A 24,113-nucleotide genomic window follows, 5' to 3' on the forward strand; every position below is an offset into this window, starting at 1 on the left:
TCCTTCTAAATGAACAACAGCATATAACGAATCCCTTAAAAGCAAACAACCTACTCTGTTCATCAGAATTTCTTAGTTTCTAATCACCTCTCAATTTAAATGCCTCTTAAAGATGTTATAAAAGACACCTTTTGGTTTTGACACTTTTATAGAGAAAAATCTCTTAGGATAAATGACTGAATTTCTCACTTTCTCTAAGGTTGTGGGTGACCCCTGAAAAGCCTTTCACCAAACTAGAATTCTTCTTACAGGAGTGAAAATTAATTGTCAATGTAAAAATAGCAGTTGTCTCTCAGGTGGTTTGGAAATAGCATTTTTAAAGGAAGATAGCAGAGTACATTTTACAGTAAGTGAAACTTGGTAACTTCACTGAAACATAGCAGCTTTGAGAAATCTAAATAAGCTTCATTGTCTTGTTTGTTAAAATAGCACATTAAAAAATATTTTGAAGAGTCGGCAGGATGCTTCTGACAGCTGAGTAGGAGGCTCCTGGCCACAGAGTGTGATGCTGAGCTGTTAGTTCTCTAAGCTAATCTGTTTAGTATGAGAAAAAGGCGGTGGGGTTGGGGGGGGGGCTCAGCTGGAGAAGGAAAAGCCACTCATAAGGAAAAATCTGTTCAAGACATATGAAAATATTTGATTTATTTTTCCTTCTATAACTGACTGCTGGTGTGAAGCAAATAATCTCTAGAAGACAGAGAGGGAAATGTTATTTTACAAGGAGAAAACAAAAGAAGATGAGACCCTTTGGTTCCATTGCTGCTTCCTCCTAACTCCTCGGTATCCCAGGACAGTTGCAGAGCTTCAGATGGAAATGCAGATTATAACTGAAATGGTATGCTCGTCTTGGGCTTTGATTTGGAATCTGGCTTTTAATTTTTACAACTAAGAAGGTTCCCCCCCCCCAGTTATATCTCCTTACATATAAAAACTTTACAAGGGAAATAAAAGCAAAAATAAACTATTGGGATTATACCCAAATAAAAAGACTTTGTCTCATGAAGGAAACAAGCAACCAAATAGAAAGGCAATCTACAGAATGAGAGAAGATATTTGCAAATAATGTATCTAAGGGGTTAATATCCAAAATTTATAAAGAACTTACACAAATCAACACCAAAACCCCCAAATCATTCAGCTGAAAAATGAGCAGAGGACATGAATAGTTTTTACAAAGAAGACATCCAGATGGCCAACAGACATATGAAAAGATGCTCAGCATCACTGATGCAAATCAAAACCAGAACGAGATATCACCTTACACCTGTCAGGATGGCTAGTATGAAAAAGGGAAAAAACAAAACAAAACAAAAAATATATTGGCAAGAATGTAGAGATTTTGGATATTGATGGGCTCTGTTGGTGGGAATGTAAGCTGGTGCAGCCACTGTGGAAAACAGCATGGAGTTTCCTCAAAAAATGAAAACCGGAAATACCATACAATCCAGGAATTCCACCACTGGGTACCCAGCCATAAAAAAGAACAAAACCTTTCCATCTGCAAGGACATGGATGGAATTGGGAGGTAATATGCTAAGTGAAATAAGTTAGAAAAAGACAAATACCATACAATTTCACTTATGTGTGGAATCTAAGAAACAGAACAAACGAACAAGCAAAGAAAAACAAACAGAATCATAAATACAGAGAACAAATTGTTGGTTGCCAGAGGGGAGGGGACTTCAGGAATGGGTGAAATAGGTGAAGGGGATTAAGAGGTACAGACTTCCAGTTATAAAATCAGTAAGTCACCCAAATGAGAAGTACAGCATAGGGAATAGAGCCATTAAAACTGTAATAACGTTGTATGGTGACGATGGTAACTATACTTACCCTGGTGAGCAGGGTACATTTACTGTACAGAATTTTTTAATTATTATGTGATATGTCTGAAACTAACATAACATTGTCAACTATACCTTAATTTAAAAACGTATACAAAATGAACAAGGAAACACTACCAAATTTCATTGAGGTAATTAATATATTAAAATTCCTACCAGCCACTTGTTTTAACATCTGGTCACTTCTTGCTGAGCTGTCATCATAATGTTCAAAAAGTGAAAACGCAGCAGGCATTTTCTCTAAAGAAGCAGTGCTCTCCATTGCAGAAAGCAACCTATAGGGGGAAAACATTTTTATGTAAGTCAAGAAATTAACGTACAGAAGGAAAGCTAGAAATATTTGCTTAAAATGAGGTGGTTCTCGTTAGTGGTGGTGGTGGTGGGTTTTGTGAGGCACTGTAGCCAAACAGGAGTGAAAGTGTTTTGAAGTCTAGAAAGATAGGTCTAAAATCTATTTATTCTTAGGATTCTTTCATGTAATGGGTTAATATTAGAAATTCCATGTCTCTACTCTGAGATCTGAATAGACACCATCAAACTACACAGTCTCAATTTTGCATCTGTAAAGTTAGTCCTGAAATTTACTATATTTTAATGACTATTTTTTTTTTCTTTATTTCCTGAAGGATATAAAGGTTGTGAGCCCATCTGGAAATTCACACACTCTTTGATGTCCTTGCTTTTCTCAACCCTCCCAACTACACTCCTCGTTACTTAATCTTTCAAAAACTATGTTCACCTACTATGTGCAAGGCACTTCTCTGGGTACTGGGGATACAGCAGTGAAGGAGGATGAAGTCTCCAAATTCTTGAAAGACTAAACAAACCACAGTTTATAAATCAACAGCTTTTATATACTCATGACCCTTTTAGGAGGGATGCTAACTCTTAGCATTTGTATCCAGGTACAAACTGGATTTTAAAACAAAACAAAACAAACAGGTTGACTTCGAAGAGGAAAAAGGGAAGGAGAGATTGCAGAAGCATTTCACTTTAGCACGAGGGGCCTAAAATTTTGTTAGGAGCTCTCCTCTGGGCACCTGGCTCACAGAGGAAAAGAATTATTCCAGCAATTAAGGAAGCTTTGAGGAAATCCATCAGCTTCATTAGCCTGGACGTTTTGGTTTGGACGGCACAGATCCACCTCCAAACCTTTGCACTGTCTGCTGGAACTTTCTTCTCCTAAATATTGTATGGTTCCTTCCTCACTTAACCTAGATCTCTGTCCAAATATCAGCTCCTCAGAGAGGCCAGTCCTGAGTATACTACTCATACAACACTATGTGTCCCTAATACCTTTACTTCTGTTAAATTTTACTTCCTCAAACTTATCACAACCTATTTGTTTCTGTCTTTCTACTTCACCAGAATATAGTCTCAGGCAGGAGAGGACTTTGTTTTGTTCACCACTGTATTGTACTGTGTTACTTGGCACACAGCAGGCATTTAATGAATATTTAATGAAGAGAGGATGATTTCACTTGGGTGAGAATATCGGGATCTCAGGTGTGGTAAAATGTTTTCATCAGTGCGAGGAGAGATTATAAAATGTAAATGAAATATTTAAGGAGTGTCCACTATACTTACTAGTGTTAGGAATAATAAAATTTACTATCATCTGATTTGGGAGAAATGGGTCCCTTAGTGGCTTCCAAGAGAGGTGGCATTGGGGCTTTGTCTTAAAGAATGAGTAGGAGTTCCTGAGGCAGGAAAGGAAGGAAGGGTGTTGCAAATGGAAGAATGGTTTGAATAAAGGCACAGAGCTGTGAGAGGGTGTGGCACAGCTGAGGGCCCAAGGGGCCCACCAGTGCCTTGAGAACCGGGTAATGGAGACAGAGAACAAATGGAAAGGAGTTTTGTGAAGAGCTTTCATATTCACCAAGAGCTTCCATTTTATCTTGTAAGGCAAAGAGAGCCACAGAAGTAAGAATATGCAGGCAGGAGTGTGAGAAAGGATCAAAGCAAATATGCAGATCAGAGGCATAATGAGGTGGGTTGGGAGCTCTGGTTGAGGGAAAACACCAAGGGCTTAAATGAAGGCTTTGGGGGCTCATAGGCTGGAGATGACAGATTCCAAATTAATGAACAATGCTGACTAGTACATATACTAAGCCCAGTCAACACATATCACTGACTAGATGGGAGACTTTCTGAAACACAAAAGTTCTGGTTGTAGATACCACCAATAAAATGTTTGAGTTTTCCTGTACACATTGACCTGTTCAATTTCAACATCAGTATATGAAAGGGCAAGTGAACATCTTTTTAAAAGCAGGTCCTATAATGATTGGTATTCTCCTTTTTCATTATTATAACACAAAAAAGCAAACTGGAGAGAGAAAAAAAATGGACCTTCTTAACAGACCAGCATTTTCTAAGCAAATGTGTTTTTCAAAATATGCAAATATTGAGTCTAAATATGCTTGACAGCATTCCTTAATTTAAGCATTTTCAGTGTTGAAAAAAATCATTAAATAGACAAGCACTGTCTTTAGAGATACCATATGAAGGGGGAAAAAAAGAAAAAGGTTAAAAAAACCAACAACTAGATAATAAGCACTTCTCATGGAAAGGAACACGAATACCATTGAGACTGTGTGGTAGAAGTTGTCTTCTAAAAGGACACAAAAGCCTTCATTTTGTTGAAACAATTAAGCTTCACCGTGTGTGTGTGTGTGTGTGTGTGTGTGTGTGTGTGTGCCACGTGTATGTACCCTTGTCTAACAGGGCTTTCATTAAATCTCAAATCCCAAATTTTGTTGTCTTTTTTCTCCACAGAAAATAATGGTTATCCCAAGGGTACTCTCCTTGAGGTCTCATGCAGCTTTAGCAGAGATTAATTCATTGTCAAATGGACAATGAAATAATAATGAAGTAAAATGACACACGGATGAACAAGTTCAAGCATGAAACCAAAGAAATGGTATTTAGAATTAAACGAATGCCAATTCATATTAGCAAGTTAATACTCTAAGGTGGAGAAAAAAAATGTACTGCAGCATTTCTTAAGGGACAAGCATGTGCAATTTTTTGTTCACCAAATTTTCCTGCCAGTCAATCAGTACGTTCCATGAGTAGATGAAGTACAAAGAAGCAAATAATGCATCTATCTACACTGTACAGTATATTTGAAATGGCACTATGAATCCATATTTTTTAAATGAAAATAGAAATCATTAATACTTAGAGAAATGCATAATTTTTAAAAAATAAAAAAATAAATTAAAAAAACTGGGGGCAAAGCCTGGGTCTGAGCTTCCGGGCCTGCCTCAAGAGCCTTGGTCTCCTGGCAAACATGGAGAGCCCTCATCCCACCTTGGAGTCCCACCTGGGATCTGAGGTGAGGCTCCAGGGACTTGAGCTTAACAAACTGCCCCAGTATTTCAAAGATAGCCAGTCTGAGGAACCACTGTGCCAGAGGACAGACCCTTAGAAACCAAAGGTTCTCAACTCTGTGTGCCCATTAAAATCACCTCGGAAGTTTAAAGAATGTCCAGGCCATCTCCCAGACCAATTAAACCAGAATCTCAAGAGGTAAGACTCAGGTGTCAGCACTTTTTAAAGCTCCCTGGGTAATCTGATTTATGAGAGAGCTGCTATAATAAGACCTTTATTGATTAATGCCAATATTAATATACAAGTTATTTTCTTAAGACTTATCAACAATATTCTGTTTAACAGATTGTCTTTAAAGGTAAACAGGATTTATCTGTGCAGTTTTCATTACCTAAAAAAGTCAGGTTTCTGTATTTTAGTGTATCACAAATACAAATTTTTTATTTTGCTTTATGCACTCTCGCAATGTGGCATTGTGAAGTAAGCTCACAATTTTATAACTTTACCATTTACAGTTTTAAAAATTTACATGAAAGGGGTAAAAATGATAAGAACATTAAGCTTAACTAGTAAGAAGGACCTCAAGTCTTGCTCTGAGGCAAAACGGAAAACGTGTCAGATCAGTATGAGTAGTTCAAAATCAGATGCTCCAGAAGATAAATATAGATCTGATGGTATGTGTTTTTATAGACAATATTTCCTAGTTTCTTGTTGAGTGTTTTGCCTTTTAAGATAATGACAAATTTCCCTAGGATTGAGTGTTAACAACAGCAACAAAGACAAAACATAATCAAAAGAGGAAGATTCACTTAGATTAGCTGAGCAAAAAGATAAATGCATGCCTATCTTTTGAAGAGAAAATGAGAGAACATTCCATTAAGATTACATAAGTCATAAAATTACTCAAAGCAAAAATGAATGATTCTTTCAAATGCTCATATTTAGCCAATAAGTCTAAGCATCTACACAATGTTCTGTATGCAATGACAGTTAAGATGGTCCAGATTAGGCTGAAAATACAGAACACATCTAAAGGAAGCAGTTAAAAATCTACATTATGATAATTGTTATTTAACTAAAGCACATGCAATTTTCTTTCAAAGCTGTCGTTTAGCTTTTAAAAGCACAGTGTCTAAAAGTGAAAATTCAGTAGCTCAGTAAAATTATGTATTTTTTAATTGGCAGCTCATTTTCTAGAAAGCATCAAAATATTAAAAATAAAGCATACAACCATGCTATTCTCAGTCACCACTACATTGTGCCATGTTTTATATACCTTTCATTGATTTCCTCAAACGACTTATGAGGGAATGAGAAGAGGAGAGAGAGGGAGAGAGAGAGAGACTAATTAACAACAAAAAGAAAAACCAACCAAGAGCGTTAAGATTATGCATGTTCTAAACGCATAACTTTTTAGCTTCCTGGAGGCTGTTTCTTTCTGGATGGCTACAGCCCCAGCAGCAAGGAAATCAATGCTCAGAAGGGGCACGGGGATTGGGCAAGAATGGAGGGGGCTTTAGTTTCCAGTTCTGCTCTGCTCTCTATGATAAGCAAAGCCAGCAATGAATTCTTATGCTGCTCTTCTCTACTCATTAGCAAGTGGCTTGGCTTCCAGAATAGAATTCTCCGAAGCAAGAAAAAGGACTTACATTTGTTCAATGTGGGGTATATACCTAAAATGTAATCAGTAATTATCTCCGGGTGACACCTTCTCTGTGCTTTTCTGTATTTTCTAAATTTTCTAAAATGGATACATATTACTTTTCTAAGCAGGAAAAAAAAAAAAAATGCTTTCTTTTTTACAATTTGTCCTAGGAAGAAAATATTCTTATTAAACAAAAGCAAGTTTCTTAGGGAACGCAAAGAACCTCATTAATGTTAGACTTCACAAGAGCTGCCCAATTTTCAAAGACCAACCTTTGCCTTAAGTATAAAGCGACTGAATGATTTTCATTCTCTCTTGAGGTTGCCATGTCCACCTCACTCAGATTTGTCCTGGCTGGAAGGATCCCCAAATCAGAAGCCTAACATTATTCCATTTTGCCTCATTCTATCTCCAGACTTTATTAGAGAGCTGGGAGGACTGGGGAGCTTTGAAAGGGAGGTCCCCGCTCATCATAAGATGGTGCTTTCCGCCAGTGGGACAATTAGGTGCGGGACTGGCCTACACTACCCCTCTTTAAATCAGGTTCCATGCAGAACCAGTATCTTCCTGAATGTTCTAGAGAAGAAAGAGAGCAAAGAGCTGCCTCTGTTGGTGCCATTTGAGGATCACCCAAGGGACTCTTGGTCCATAAGATATGTTTGAATTAGGGAATCTGGTCCCTAGGAAGATCCTTGTAAAAATATCGATGTGTTACCTGAGAGAGGCATCACATTATGTCATCCTTTGGCATGCTGCAAGTGTACTGGAATGTTACCCACAGCCACCTGATGAAGCCTGGAGGGAACGGTCCTTCTGAGATGGCACTTCAGATTAGGGAGTAGGGGTGGAAAGGATGAACCCAGAGGCCAGCATGAGGACGCCAGACACTGGAGATTAGGCTGGTACCCAGAGTGAAAGCAAAGCCCAAGTAAGGTTTTCAGGCTGCTTTCCTTCCCCCTGAGAAGGTGACCAATCCACGTGACAGTGAATGGATCATACCTAACCTAACTCCCATGTGTCCCTTAACTGGGTGGCAAGACTTTAAGGATTTGGGATGCCTGGATGGCTCAGTCAGTTAAGTAGCTGCCTTCGTCTCAGGTCATGATCCCGGGGTCCTGGCATCAAGTCCCTGCTGAGCAGGGAGCCGGCTTCTCCCCCTAACTGCTCCCCCAGCTTGTGTTCTCTCCATCTCTGACAAATAAATAAAATCTTCTAAAAAAAAAAAAAAAGACTTTAAGGATTTTCTGGGCCTTTTCCATAGGCATCAGGCATGCCCTAATCATTTTTAAGTATCAGAATTATATAAACCCTATGGAGAAATATAAATGATCTTGGGAAATATTGAAAGGTGAATTCCAAAGTATAGACTTAGGTGAGGAAAACAGATGCAGGGTGTCTGGTCCTGTTTTAACTGGTGCTTACAGTCAGGAAAACGGTCTCATCAAGCTCCTCTGCTTCCCTCACAATGCTCTCCAAGGTGTCCTTGGCCGTGTCCATGCTCTGCAGAAAGCGGACCATCTGGTCATGCAGGAACTCCATCTTCCTTTTCTTCACTTCCTCAAAGCTCTGGGCCTTCTCATCATACTGTGCTAAAACCTTCTTCATCATCTCCTCATTCTGTTCCTCTAGCTTTTTCTCGTTTTTACTACAGTTTTCCTAAAATATAAATAAAAGGAAAAAAAAACCCATTTCTGAATGAAACAAGTAGTCTTGTTTTCACGTCTTTTTTCTTTTCTTTTCTCTTAAATGAAATATCAGCCTTTCAAATAATTGACCTCTGGTGTCCTGATAAAAGAATCACAGATGATGGGCACAATCTAAGTTTCCAATCTACCAACCCTCTTTGCCATAGTTCACTTTGCAGTAAACTTCACCATCTAAGAGTATCATCAGGAAGGATTTAGTTAACAAAACACCAAAAAAAAAAAGAGAGAGAGAGAGAGAGAGAGAGAGATTTGTGTGGAAGACTCGCTCCCTTGCACTCATGAGGCTTAAACTGAAAATGGGCATCACAGTGAATGAAGGTCCCCATTCATTACTGCCATTTTCGCCACTCCTGAAAATCCTCGAATGAGGGAGGTAGCAGCTGGATACTGGACAGCGAGGTGCATCCACAAGGGCTCTCCAGCAAGGGGGTGATTTCCACCACAGTTAAGAGAAACTTTATTGCCCACCTGGACAAATCCAGATGCCTAGTCATTCTCACTCAAACAGATATTTGTTGGAGGATACTAGAAATAATTAGCAGGTATTAGCTGATCTACAACAGGAGTTGAGCAGACTCCCCCTCAAGCAAACTAGGACGAGGAGTTGCCCTAGTGATAGGGAAACTATGCAGCAGCCTTCTGCAGGGGACCCATCCGCCACTCCTGGGTGACGAGTGAGGATGCCTGGGCCATCTCTACATATGGATGGAGCATGGCGCCCCACCTCCCTTCACTGCGGAGGGAGCAAGGGCCGGCAGCTAGGAGGGCATGCACTCATCATAGGCAATGGTACTACAAGAGACACCCATTTGTCCTGGGCATGGGACACTGGGCAGTGGCTTTGAGCATTTCTGCAGAGCAAGTTGGTAAAGGACAGGAGCAAATAAGAACTCAGATCGATTCAGATTTTGGCTCTCAACTTACTGTCAACTTATTATGACCTTGGGTAATACACTTAACTCTCAGTGTCTTATCTATAAAATAGGAACAATATTAATGACACCTGTCTTGTATGGTTATTATAAGGATTAAATTGGATAAAGCATGCCAAGCATTTGCCCTATCATAGTTAACACCCAATAGATGGATATATCTTTTCAAGGGCAAATCGTTTATCTTTAGAAAGGAAGTAGTTTCACTGATTACACACAGATGGAAGATTTTAAAGACCTTCATTTTTAATGGAACCAAACCAACAGAAGCAAACCACATATGCACACACAATCCCTAATTCAGATTCTTCCGTCTCAGAATCATTTCCTTGTAATGACACGAACAAACCAGGTCGAAGTAAAATGGATATGGTAACTTACCTCGATGGTATTAAAAAAAGATTCTATCTCACTAACAAAGGCTTCAATCCTCAAGGACTTTTCTTGTAAAGTGTCAAGAAATTCTGCTAATTGGACCTGAAGAAAAAAATTAAGATATGCTTAGTATATGACATTTGGGAAAAGAATTTCAAGCAAGGAGCTCTAATTTCCTTATAAATTTAGTATGCTTAGTAGAGATTTACTGTATCGTGTCTACTAACAAATCAGTCTTTAAATTTTCTTTGCTGCTTCATCTAAACAGACTGTAGATAATTCTATCTGATAAACAATTAGGAGGTTTGAGAGTGAGATCAAGACAAAGTTTATTTTCTCATGCAAGAGGAAGGACTTCGTGTTGAGTGGGTAAGTTCAAAGCGTACCTGCTTTAGTAAACTATGGATTTGAATTCTTTCTCTTTAGTAAGCCTTGATTTTTACGTATTGTCACCTAAGACTGCAGACTTTTTGCTGGTCCAGCATATCCAAATATTCTCCTCACAGTTGTACCAATGGCTTCAGTTATGTCTGGATCCCCAACCCCAAGAAGGGGATCAGAATGTCACCAGGCCAGAAGTTTAGCATATTAAATGATAAAAACTGTCTACAAAGAGACCTAAAGGTTCCAGTAACCCTCAAAGGGTTAAAAACACTCAAGGAGTGACAGCCAACTAGAAAATGTATGGAGGGTGGGGGAAGATGGTAGCTATCTTAGCCATGGTTATAAACCCACCTGTAATCCATCCCACTAAACATAACAAGAAACAACAAAAATAACAGAGCTTCAGCTGCCTCGTTCACCATCCACAGAATGAGGGAAGCCCCTTCAGAATCTTCACCATCCACAGAATGAGGGAAGCCCCTTCAGAATCTTCACCATCCACAGAATGAGGGAAGCCCCTTCAGGATCTGGGGTCTGCTCTATAGCCCTTGCCTGTTTTTCCCAAGCCCCATCTTTCCTTGAACTCTTTCTCATCTATGTGCTTTTTCATGTGGCATTCCCTATCTCTAGAATGTCCTCCATGCCCTTGATTGATGAAAAACTCTCTCTTATTGACGGTTATCCCTCTCGGTCCTACTCCACCATTTTGCACACTCCCAAAAGGTTCCTTTTGCAGAACACTGTGCTCCCACAATGCTGTATTGATTTGGGGGGAGCCGCAAGTTCATCTTCCTTTCTTTTTGTTTTCATTCCCAATGATTAGCACATGGAATGGGAGGTCAATAAATGCTGAGAAAGAAGGAAAGAGTGAAGGAAGAAAATCAGTGACAAAAAATAAGCCACCACAGTGGGAATGGCAGAGGAGGAGAAGTAAGGACCTGGATGATCCTGAATGCAGCCACCAATTCCTGAATAATCACAAATGGCCTCCTCACAAGATGCTAGAGAATTCTCAAGTTATAACTCTTTAAATTGATCTCTAATTTTTAAGAGTTGCCAACCAACTCTTAATCTTCATAGTTGATTTAACGAAATGAAGCAGCTCTCTTTGGCTTTAGTTTTCCACTTTTTTCTTTCTTCTTTTGGTTATACTGCTTAGAGAAGATCAGGGGGAAAAAACTTGAAAATAGTTTTAAATCAGGAGACATATCTCCTTGCTTTTGAAATTTGTTTTACATTGATAATATTTAGACAGAATTATTTTTTTAACTTCTTAAACTCAGAGATGAATAAAACATAATTAGAAAGCTGAAAAAAATCGAGTCTTCTTTCTGCTGACAGCGCCCAGTACTTGTCAGTTAACACAACAGCTGTCATCACAGAATAGGGCACATTTCACCAGTGTTAAAGCATTCAAAAGCCTGAGAGTTCATTTAAAAAAAAAAAAAATTGCTCCATCCTCTACCCCCAAACATTACCAGGTAAAGTTTCAAAAAAATTTCATCCTGGAGAAACAAAACAAATGTTACAGGATTGAGAAGATTTAATTTTCTGGGGGGAAAAATGCCAAGATTCTGTCATTTTTTTGAAATCAAAATGGGCTTAACCATTATTTAACAGTGACCTAACTGAATAATCATATTGCAAGCTGTACCATTAACAAGGCACTGGGCCAAGCAGTATGGATATACAGTCAAGAGCATGAGCTCTGGCATCAGATAGACCTGGGTACCAATCTTAGTCTGTCTTCCATGACTTTGCGCAAATCACTTAATCTATCTGTGCCCGTTTCATTATCTGCAAATTGGTGATGATGACAGGCTTGTTATGAGGAGTAAAATTTATCTTCTATATAAAGAACATAAAACAGTGCCTGGCACATAATAAGTACTCAATTCTTGTGAATACTTGCATTTGAAGATCATTCTGGCTAATGTGTTAGAGAATGGCTTAAAGTGAGAAAGGTGGGAATTCCAGTTAGGAGGCTACTGAAAGAACATAAGAATCTCAAAGACCAAATGCTTGACTTCTAGTAGTATCCCTGGGGAAGTAGAGTATTTACAATAACATGCAAAACGATTTGTGTTGTGACTAACTTTTAACATTTTAACATTGGGAGTCTATAGACATAGAAAGAAGATCACTTTTAATATCAATTTCATACCCAAAGGAAATATGGAGAAAACCAAAATTTAAAATGGCTGTATTGAATATTTTATAAAACCTGCAGTGAAATTGCTCAATGTAATGTAAATGTGTATTTTTAAAGAATGATAGTGTAGATAATAGAAAATAAATTGTGTTCTATGCTCAAAAAAAAGCATATTTTTCAATGTAGTATTATTTGGCTTGGGTGCTTCAGTGGTTCAGTCGGTCAAGCACCTGCCTTTAGCTCAGCTCATGATACCAGGGTCCTGGAATCACGCCCCACATCGGGCTCCCTGCTCAGCTTCTCCCTCTCCCTCTGCCCCCCAACTGCTTGTGCTCTTGCTCTCTCTCTCTCGCTCGCTCGTTCACTCTTTCTCTCTCAAATAAATCAATAAATCTTTAAAAAATAAAAATAAAATTATTTGGCTTTTTTGGATAATGTTAAGGGCTATTGTCATAAGTTCAAACACCTCAAAGTTTGTGACCCTGTGTTATTTACACTGTTATTGCCAGAACACTGTTATTGCCAGAACCTAGAAAAATGCCTGGTACATAGTGTATACCCAATAAACATTTGTTAAATTGATGTTAACTAAATGCCTAGGGAAGAATTCTTATCTTTCTTTCAGACTATTATCCCTAAATATGAATATATCAAATATTGGTATTTCTTAAATTGAGAAAATATGAAAAGAAATTAAACATATTATTATTATGTACTTATATGCTTTAAAATATTTTTTACCTTTACAGCATTTATAGCTGTATCAAGCGTTGCAACCTCATGGTCTTTGTGCATGCCAAACATGTGATCAACAGCAGAAATTGGGTTTCTGCAAGTGTAACAGTATGTGTCGATCTGGGACTTTTTCGGTTCCTTTTGTTCCTTCTCAGTTGCTGACTCTGACAATAATTGTTCCTGTTCTGCTTTCTCTCCACCCAACTCTTTCTGTTCAGCAGACATACTTCGTTCCACCTCACTCACAAATTCATTTTCACTGACATGTTCAAAGGATTCCTTTCCTTGAGATAACACGTCTTCTGGTGTGGATTCTGAATACAGTTCCTCTGATAAAGTGTCCTGAGTAACCATTTCATAATTCAGGGATTCAGCAAATTCATACTCATCCTGAACAGGGCTACTGCGGAGTCTGTCTTCACTTGGCTCAGATGGGACCATTATTTTAGATTCTTCTTGCAGTGTTTCTTGAACACCAGTTACACCAGATGCAAATTCTTCCTCTGGGAAGGACACTTGTACTGGGACGTTCAGATTGACTTCTGGACTTGCACTTGCTGCTTCATTATTCTGACTGTTCGTTTCATCTGCTCTCTCCAGGACATGATGGGTGTCTTCAAATGGAACTGCATAGCTTACCTTCTGGGTAACCACAGTGACTTCCTCAGTGATGGGAGCTTTCTCCTGCATAGCTTCATTGTCAAGGGTCTCCACATGGCATACTGATTCTTCTTCCCTGTAAGTAGCTTTCTGTTCCTCTTCCAGACTCTTCTCCCCCAAAACAGTTCCAAACCTCCCCCAAATTTCCCCTTCTGCAGCTATCAGTTTGTATGAATCATCCTTACCAACTCCTTTTTCTTCCAGACCTTGGCCTTGGTCCTTTTGAGATACAGATGTGCCATGGAGAATGTCATCTTTGAGTATGTACTTCTCAAAATATATTCCTGTTCCATCATCAGTGTCAGAATTCCTGCTTGGAAATGATGCCTCAGAATTCACACTGTCACCTTCAGAAGCTGTCTCCCCTTCCTTCTTTTTCTCTCCAACTGCTTCTTCATACAGATCCTTGTATAAAAATGCAAGTGCAGGTGGCTCCTCCAGAAGTTCGGGATTAATGGCTTTAGTGGTGGTAGGAAAGATCTGGGTTGGTGACAAAATTCCTTCTTCTGCACCAAATAAAGGCATCCCAGGTGACTTTAAGTCCACATCTCTATTTATGTTCTTTGAAGCATCTCTGTCAGCTGATTGCTGAATACCCAAAGGCTTCTGGGTCTCTGGGTGAGATGATTTGCTGTAATCCTTCTCCATCCCATAGAAGCTTTCGTCTAACTTCACCAAGTCATATTCATGTTCCAGGGCACCTTCCTCTGATCTTTCTGGGAAAGAGACAGTATCTTGTGTAACTTCCTTTGGGAGTTCCACTTCAACATTTAATTTCCATGGGGCTTTTTGCTTTTCTGGATCTGGGGAAATGTTATAATCAATCAATGTGTATTTTTCAAAATAATCTTCATCACTGGGAGCTGTGGGCTGATTAAAGGTGAAATCATCAGTTTCTGAATCTGTGGGTACCTCCCGTTTTGTGTTAAGAGATTCCTTTCGTTTATTTTCTTGCAGTGATATAACCTGATCGGAATCTTCTAACTCACTCTTTAATGTTTTATGGCAAGGAACAGCCTCACTACTGTCATGAAGGGATATAGTTCTAAATGAAGCCTTCTCTTCCAAATATTCCAACTTATCTTGCATTTGTTCACTTTCTTCCTGATCAACTGAAGAAATAAATGCAGAAGCATGAATATTCAATATCTCACAGCCTTCAGAAATAATATTGAAGGCACTCTTTTGATCTTCTGAAAGTCCAGCTGGCTTACTAGTCACTGTGAAGTCTTCCCCTTTTACATATGTGTCTTCAGGCTCCTTGGATATTTCTCTATGAGGAACAATTCTACCAGCATTGATTGCTGACGCATTCTTTATAAACTGAGCATAGTTGCTGCTTGCTGAAGAGTGTGGTTCACTTACATGGGTATCTTCCACAACCTCCATATGGTGCTTTGAAGCAAGAACCGATTGCTTAGACATTTCAGATGTTAGATCTTTAGATGTTTGAATAGTTTGGACTGTATGCCTATCTGGAGTCAATTCTGACCATGGTATTTCTTGTTTCTTCACTGCATTAATTTCTGGAGATGTTCCTGAAACAAGTGTTTGTGATTTCACGGATGACAACAAATATGGTGGGGTTCCTAAGCTCTTTGTTTCATCAAAATGATGATCTAAAATCCTTTCAGATTCTTTAGATGGAGATCCTTGTTTCGTACTTTCTTTTGTGGCATCTATTGAACCACCTTTTGATGGCTCTGCCACTGTGACATGTCCCTTTTCCTCATTGTGACTTGCCATATCCCTGCTTGACTTTTCCACTATCAGATTTCCTTCCTTAGGTGAAGAGTAGTTATCTTTTTCATCATGATAAGGGAGATCCGCTGGAAGGAACATCTTGATTTTCTCCACCAAAACTTTACTTTCTTCTCTTGGATGTGGTTGAACTCCTACTGCTCTTGGTTCCCTGATTTCTGGGCGACCCTCCAAGAGCATAGTTTCTGATTTTTCAGTAACTGATACAGTTTTAACTAATAAAAATGGCTGAGTTTCATCCAAAGGAGGACTTAAGGAGATATCTGATTCTTCAGGCTTAGACCTGACTACATTCACAGAATAAGGCTGTATTTCTTGCTGCTGCTTTCCGTCTGGAAATACCTGTGACTGGTTTGGTTTTTCTTCTTTCTCCTGCTTCATTATTGTATATCTTTCTGTGTGGTCTTCATTTTGGGAGACTTGCTGCAACACAGCTACAGCTTTTGATTCTTCCAATTTAATAGTTTGTGCCTTCCCTAGTTCATTATCTCTAAATTCTAATGGGGCCACAGTTTCTTGCTTTTCAGCCAGCACCTTCTTTTCTGCCACAGAATATGATCTGGTTATCAAGTCACCTTTCTCCTCAGTTGGGCTAACAGGCCTGAGTTTTGTTTCCTCTTCAGAAGTTTTCAAGGAAGTAGGTTTTAGCATTTCTTTCTTCAGTCTGTCTTCACTCAGATCAATTAGACTGCATTTAGATTCTTCTACTGGCAAAATTATTGTCTCTGGCTTCTCTGATTCCTCTGTGATATTTTTACTTGTGAAGCCAGATGAAGCTGATTTTGGCTGTTGTGGCACCTTATCTACTGCATCAAAGGAAAAGAGTAATTTTTCTCTTTGATCACTTCTTGGCTCCTTCTTAAGAGTAGAAACATTCCATTTAGATGGATCAGAAATTTCTGGCTTCTGGGCTCTTTTACTATCAGTGATATGAAGAGGAACAGCATTTTGCACTTCTTCCACAATGGATTTCTCACCCATGGGAGGATAAGATTGAATTTCAAGATGTTTATCACCATCAGCAGAAGCAACTACTGAGTTTAGGTCCATTTCCTCTGAATAGTCTAGAATTTCTTTTTTCCTATAATCTTCACTAGACACCTCAGAGTTGGATTTTGGCTGTTGTAAAATTTCTACATTTGATAAAGATGTGGGTTTTTCTTCTTCAAACTCTTGGCCTTCACCAGATTTAACTGAAGTACCTCTGGATTTTTCAGCAGTTTTAAGTTTTGCCTCAGGTAACAGACGATCAGCTGCTTTCTCGGTTGCATTAGAGTCAGCTGAAGCTGTTCTTTCAGACCCTGTCACAGGTGATGATTTTTCTACAGATGGACTTGGTTGAGATTCTAAATCTTTTTCAGCAACTTTCTTCTCTGGAGTGCTTGATCCAAAAAACAAACTGGACATCCATGATGTGAAAGATAATATTCCTTTCTTCCCTTTCTCCTCAGAAAGGCCTGGCTCAACCACCTTCTGTTGCTTAGGCAACTTTTGTGTCACCTCAAGTGGCTCTGCAAGTTGAGATTCTTCATTTTCTTGCATTGAGGAGAGGGGTTCTATTGGTGTGGATATTTTCACCTCAGATGCTGACTTCCCTCTCTCATTAACATCATCTACGACATTTGACTGAAGGACTTTTGCTTCTTCTAATGGCTTCTCTCGAGGTAAAGGAGATATACTCCTGTGTGCTTCTTTTTCTTTGCCCAAGGCAGGTTCTGCATCTTCTGCCAGGAACTGGGCTGCTTTGGTGGGAGAGGGAATAGTTTCTGATTTGATCTCTCCCACTGATGGGTCAGACACTGGTTTCTGATGGATTCTTTCAGAAAGTGGTTTGATTTCTTCCTGGCTGCCTTCTTTGCAAGGTCTTGAAGAATCTGGGGTTGCTTTCTCCAGTATCAAACTTTCACTCCCCACAGAAGGGAGAATCTGCTTCTCCTCTGCTTCATTTATCTCTACATTTCTAGTTGGAACTAAAGATTTTGGTTTGGGAGCCAGCTTTGTTTCTTCAGAAGAGTAAGTTTTAGTTGATAAGGTCTCTATGTCACCACTGGAGGTACTGAGAGTACATACTGGCTCTCCTAATGATAAAGGAGATTCTTCTGCAGAATGTGGCAGAAGCTGCTTTCTGGTTTCACATGTATGGTCTTTATCCAGCAGAGCGGCCTTGAGATGCCCTGTCTTCAAATCATTACTGCCGGAGGAACCCAGCTCCACAGATTCCAGTATTCCTTCTTCTTGCTGACTTGCCAGATCCCTTTCTGGCTTTTCCAACATCCAGCTTTCATTCTTGGGAACAAAAAGAGCCTCTTGCATTTGTGTTTCTTTAATGTCTGCAAGCTCAGTTGTGATAAATGATTTTGATTCTTCCAAAGGCAAACTCTCTTTCAGAAATGAAAATTGTTTAACACCTAGACCTTGTTTATCTGCAAAAGACCCACTTACATCAGGTAACTTAACAGCTTGATCTGAATGAAGTGTTTTTTCGGGCTTCTCTTGTTCCACAAGGTCAGAAGAAACCATCTTTGATGGTTCTGTTACACTCTGGGGCACACGGAATGAATCTGGTTGATCTGTTTCTTCACTTAGTTTCCTTTCAATGTCTCCTATCACTTGTGTCTTCAAATTTCCTGTTGATAGTAATGGGCTTATTTCTTGTTTTCCTCCTGTCTTAATGTCAGCCGAATGGTTCAACTTCTCTGATAATCCTTTTAAAGAAAAGGTATGTGGCTGAGGTTCTTCAGGGCTGTCTCCTTCAACTAGATGCATCAATGCTTCTTTTGACCTTAAGCTGACTACCTTGGGAGAGAAAGATTTAATTTCTTGAATCTGAGGTTCCTCCCTTAGGCATGATGAAACCTCTGAAATTTCAGAGACAGAATCTCCTGTTTTGGTTATGGGAGATTTTGTTTGTTTTGCATCTATGGATCCATCTTGCCCGCCTAAACTACGAGTGAATTCTGATGCAGTGCTTGGTAATTCTGATACTTGGTGTGGTTTGTCTTTCTTTTCAAGTTCCAATGAAAGCTCTGCCAGAGCAAGATCTTGTCTTTCTGACAGGAAATCTTCCTGAGCTGTAGAAGATGGCTCTGCTATCTCTCTGTTCTTACCTCTGGGGGTCAGAGTTAAGTCTGCTGACACTAAATTTTCCAACTCAGGAGAAGAACTTCCAATTTCCTCATTTTTGTCTTTTGGAACTATATGTTTGGGTGCGCATGACACGCTTTGTGAGGAAGGAAGTTCAGTTTCTTTCTTCTTCACCTCACCACCTTGGTTGAGCAAAAGGACACGTTCAGGCCCTGATTCCTCTGAGGCAGACACAGAAGTCTTTTTCTGTGATAAAACCAGTTGTTCAGAGTCAAGGACTGTAAAAAAGGAACGATCTTGTTCATTTTCCACCCTCTCTTCCTTAGATACATCTGAATGCTGAGACAATGAGGCTTTGGTTATTGGCAACCCAGGTTTAATTTCTTCAGTTTCTACCTTGGACAAAGAATGCTCTGATAAAGAGGATATTCTTGCAGGCGAATCAAATTTAATTTCTTTCTCCGCTTCTGACCAAGCTGGATGTTCAGATGCAGCAGTTTCAGTGGGAGAAGAACTAGTTTTCCTTGCTATCTTTTCTTCTTTAAGAAGTGAATGGTCATCTATACATGTCACCAGTGACGGAAAGCCACTTCCTAACTCATTCTTTTCTACTTTTGTTAAGACTGGGTGTTCTATAGGGGTGGTGAAAGATAAACCTGTTGGAGTTTCCTCTTTTCCTGACTTGGGTAAGCTTGAATCATGCTTAGTTATAGATGTTGTGGTTATTGAACAACTGGGTGCGATTTCTCTCTCTATTTCTTTTGAAAATTCTGGGGCAGGTGGCCCATGTTTAGCTTCCACTTGCACTCCTGATGGAACTGAATGCAACACTCTAGGTGTACCAGCTATTTCAGAGTCGTGTTTCACTTGCATTTTTACTGCTGATAAGATCTCAGGTCCAGATAAAGATGTGTCCTTTAGAGGTGAATATGGTTTTATTACTTCAGGCTCCTTCTCTGACAACATTCTCTGTTCTAGTTCAGATGTCACAGTTGGAGCTAAATTGGGTTTCACATCCTTCTTTGGCTCATCTACCAAGTCAGGCAGAACTGAATATTTCATCCCAGACCCTAGAACATTTGGAGGCTGAAGCTCCATTTCTTGATCCCGTAATACATGTGCTGTGGCTTCTTGAGAATCAGGCACAGTTTCTTCCTTACTTTTAACTTTTAACAAAGCCATCTGTTCATTTGCAGCTTTTGGAGTGAGTGATGCTTTGGCTTCTTGTTCTTTCTGAAATTCATGGACTGAATCAGGTGAAGCTGAATATTGAGATGAATGCAAAACAGGTTTGGCATCTTCCTTTGCCATAAATGATTGTGCAGGTGAAGAAACAGGTGTTGCAGCTACTGATGAACTAGTCTGGATTTCTCCCTTCTCTGTTTCACTGGTTGAATATGGTGAAATCAAGTCTTCAGACTCAGGTTCTGAAAATGCTTGAGTTCTCTGCTGCTGTGTCAAAATGAGATATTCAGATATAGATGTTGAGATTGTTTGAGCATCTGGCTCAACTTCTGTGATCTCTCTTTTATTTGTTGAAGATGGTGAAATCAAATCTTTAGAAGCAGACATTGAAGGAGAAGGTTTGGCTTGTTGCTTCTGTGATGAACCAAGGTGCTCAGGTGTGGGTGTGGCAGCAGTTGGCATGAGGTCTTCTTTATCTGCTTCTGAAGGGCAAGAATATCCAGAAGCTGATATTTTAGTTACCAGTGAATCATGCTCAAATTCATTTTTCTTTGTTTCTGGGATTCTATATGGTGGGATTGAAACTTGTGATGCTGAGTCTGGAGAAAAAAGTTCAACTTCCTCAGTGTCTTCATCTGACAAAATAGTATGCTCAGATGGTGATGTTAAACATATTGGAGAATCACATTCAAGTTCTCTTTTCTCTGCTTCCTGAGTTGCATAGGGTGAAAATGAGAATTCTGACACAAATGCTGAGTCTGGAGAAAAAGGTCCAATGTCTTGCTCTTCTTCTGAGAAATTCACAGGTGAGGAGGCACCTTTTAGGTTTAAAGGGGATCTGTGGACAATTTCTTCCTCCTGTGATTCCGGTGTTGCATGTGGTGGTACTGAAAATTCAGAAGTCGAGGTGGAGGAGGGTGTGTACCGCTCTATTTCTACTGTCTCCTCTGATAGGACCACATGCTCAGATGCAGTGGCTGCAAATGATGGGGCCTGGCATCCAGAAGTCTGCTCAGCTGTGGATGGTGGGAGAGAGTGTTCAGAGACAGAGGCCACATTTGGGGAATACAATCCAGTGTCTTCCTTTTCTTCTGACAAAATCATGTGCTCAGAAATACCTTTTGATTTTAATGGGGACACATCATCAATTATTTTCTTTGGGGATTCCTGTATTACATTTGTTGGGACTGCATTTTGGGAAGTCAGTGTTGAATCTGCTGTGAAACGCTCACTTCTTAGATCCTTTTCTTCTGACATCACTGCCTGTTCTAATGTAGGGGTTGGAAACAGTGGGGCTTGGCATTCAGAAGTCTGCTCAGCTGTGGATGGTGGGAGAGAATGTTCAGAAACAGAGGCCACATTTGGGGAATACAATCCAGTGCTTTCCTTCTTTTCTTCTGAGAAAGTCATATGCTCAGAAACATCTTTTGATTCTAATAAGGACACATCATCAATTATTTTCTTTGGATGTTCCTGTGTTGCATTTGGTGGAACTGCATTTTGGGAAATCAGGGTTGAATCTGCTGCGAAACGCTCGCTTCCTAGATCCTCTTCTTCTGACATGACTGCCTGTTCCAACATAGCAGTCGAAAACAATGGGGCCTGGCATTCAGAAGTCTGCTCAGCTGCGGATGGTGAGAAAGAGCGCTCAGATGCAGAAGCCACATCTAAGGAATATGGTCCAGTGTCTTCTTTCTCTTCTGATGGAATCACGTGTTCAGAAACACCTTTTGATTTTAATGGGGATTTATGGTCAACTGTTTTCATCGGTGACTCTTTTGTTGCCTGTGATGGAGTTAAATACTCAGAAGCAGATATGGAATCTGGTGTGTAACATCCACTTTCTGAAGCCTCTTCTCCGGACAGGCCTATGCGTTCTGACAAAGCTGCAGAAAAGAGAGGGGACTGGCATTCAGAAGTCTGCTCAGTTGTGGATGGTGAGAGAGAGCGCTCAGATGCAGAGGCCAAAGGCTCAAATTCCTCATTCTCTTCTTCTGAAAAAATTGGATGTTCAGATATACCTTTTACGGTGGATGGAGAAACTAGCTCAACTTCTTGCTTCTCTAGTTCATGGTTCAAATCCCGTGGGACTGAATACTCTGATACAAAAGCAGAATCAGTAGAAACAGACTCATTTTCCTCTCTTTCTTCTTCAGATGAAGTGACATGGTCACTCCTGGTGGATGTTTTCAGTGATGGTAAAAGGATCTCTTCTTTCTGCTCCACTTCAGGGAGAAGTGGCGAGAAGGGCTTCTTGGAAATAGATGGACTCTCTGGATATTCAAGTTCTATGATCTCTTCTTCCACTAAATTAGAATCTTTGGGTTCAGGTGTAGCAGCTCTCAGCAGAGAAGTTTCAACTTCTTCTTTCTTTGGTTCATCTAACACTAGAGATTCAGAAAGAGAAATGGTTGGCTCAGGTACATTTTCTTCTTCCATTCCTTTGATGTCAAGATGAGGAGGATTTTGTTGTTCAGAGACTGGTTCTGCCCTTTCTGGTGAAGTCAGGTCCAGCTCTTCCATCTCTGGGCCAAAATCTTCCTCGATGGATGCTGCCAGACCTGGTGCACCTATTTCCAGAGAATCCTTTTCTGCCTCCAATGAAATGGAATGGTCAACAGAATACACATCTTCCTTCTTTACCTCATCCACTAAAGGTGGTAAGACTGAAGATTCATGCTCTGAAGTCACAATTTCTTGTGAATCAGGCTCAAATTCTTCCTTTGCTGTTTCCAAAAACCCAGGTGTAGATGTATCAGGTGTGAGAGAGGACGGCTCCATTTCACAGAGTTTTGCTTCATCACCTGGCTGTTGTGGCACTGACTCAGGAGGACTGAGCTGTATTTCCTGTTCTGCTGTGTCATTACTTGCGAAAGAGGAAGCTATGTGGTCGGTGCCAGATGTGGCCTTTTGTGGAGAATCAACATAAATTTTCTTTTCATCTTCATGACGGAATGAAGAGATCAAGGACTCTGATCCTTTAGAGAACGCAGCTTTCCAGGGTGAAGCAAGCTGTTTTACTTTATCATCTTCTATGCTTTGGCCTACTAATCTGCCTGTTTGAGAAACTATATTAGAATCACGATTGCTCATATCTGGCTCTAGACTAATGGATGCTTCTTTCCCCTTCCTATAATGTATTTCTTTAATTACATAACCCTTTGGCAATGTTCCATAAAATTGTAGCGGAATTAATTCTTCTTTAACCGAATTAAACATCTTAATTTTATATTGTACTGTTCCTATATAGACTGGCCTTAACACTAAGGGCTTGTGTTCTTTGTATATTGCCCCGGTAATAGGAGGTGTATTTGAGGTGGTCTTCTTTTTTCTCGTTTTATCATATATGCCAGCAAAGGACTTCTCTTTCTGGGTGCTTAGTACCTGGCTTTCTGAAATCAAAGGATTATCTTTTGTGTTTGCTGGAACATCTTGAGATTCAAGAGAATTTCTTTTTTTGTTGCCTTTCCGACGCAGTGATGGTGAGCCACGCTTTGACTTGGGCATTCTTTTCCGGGCCTTTTTAACTTCATCCACAATAAAGGAAACATTCCCTGGAGGAGAATTCATAGTTGACCCCTCCAGACTACACACACCAGAAGTCTGACTCTCTTCCGAGGCCCAAGGAGTGGAAGACCTGCTTGAATTGGTCTCCCAGGTTATTCCACTATCTTCCCGTTGAACTGTCACCATGGAAAAGGAGGGATCAGATATGATACACTTCTGCTTGGTCTTGCCCTCTTCATCCTGGTCTGATAATCTAAAGAAAGTAATATTATTAATAATAGTACATATATTAATAATAAAAATAACACTATATTAATTACACATAATAAAAAGTCAATATCCTATTTTTACTAAGTAATGGGCTACTGTGAAATTAGAGTATACAGATAAATATTGTCATCCATATCAAAAATAGGTAAGTATGCAAAATAAAATTTAAAACTTATAGTTAGGATATGAAGTAGAATAACACATCCCAGGCTGGAATGATTTGGTTTACCACCTACCCTTAATCAGGATTGTCCCCCTGACCTCCCATGGCTTACCCAGTCACTCAGGCTACCGCTGTGGTCACCAGGACCTTCACAATGGGCACTTGGCATCTGTGCCATCTCTCTTACTACTACCACCACCCTGACCTAGCTTTTTATCATGTCATCTCTAGTTTATTTCATTATCTTCCTAATGTTTACCTCCCACCCTCCCTTATCCTTAACCTACCTTACTCCTCTTTCCAGACCTACTTAACTAAAATTTTCCATCATCCCATTCCTTGCTTAAAAAATATCAATAATTCCCTCATACCTA

At 39.7% G+C, this 24,113-nt stretch overlaps 1 protein-coding gene across 2 annotated transcripts in view; it reads right to left on the reverse strand.

The window, feature by feature from the left end:
• Window positions 1-24,113, reverse strand: part of CMYA5 (cardiomyopathy associated 5) — a 90,110-nt gene that overhangs the window by 31,695 nt on the left and 34,302 nt on the right. The window contains exons 2-6 of one of the 2 annotated variants that reach the window (XM_032335872.1): window positions 13,116-23,559; window positions 9,845-9,940; window positions 8,248-8,481; window positions 6,457-6,479; window positions 2,001-2,119 (exon numbers count right to left, since the gene is read on the reverse strand). In XM_032335872.1, coding sequence (XP_032191763.1) covers window positions 2,001-2,119; window positions 6,457-6,479; window positions 8,248-8,481; window positions 9,845-9,940; window positions 13,116-23,559 — 10,916 coding nt within the window. The remainder of the gene's footprint in view (window positions 1-2,000; window positions 2,120-6,456; window positions 6,480-8,247; window positions 8,482-9,844; window positions 9,941-13,115; window positions 23,560-24,113) is intronic. The other variant, XR_004283929.1, reaches the window with a different exon arrangement.

Source organism: Mustela erminea, chromosome 3 (assembly GCF_009829155.1).
Source record: "Mustela erminea isolate mMusErm1 chromosome 3, mMusErm1.Pri, whole genome shotgun sequence".
NCBI lineage: Eukaryota > Metazoa > Chordata > Mammalia > Carnivora > Mustelidae > Mustela > Mustela erminea.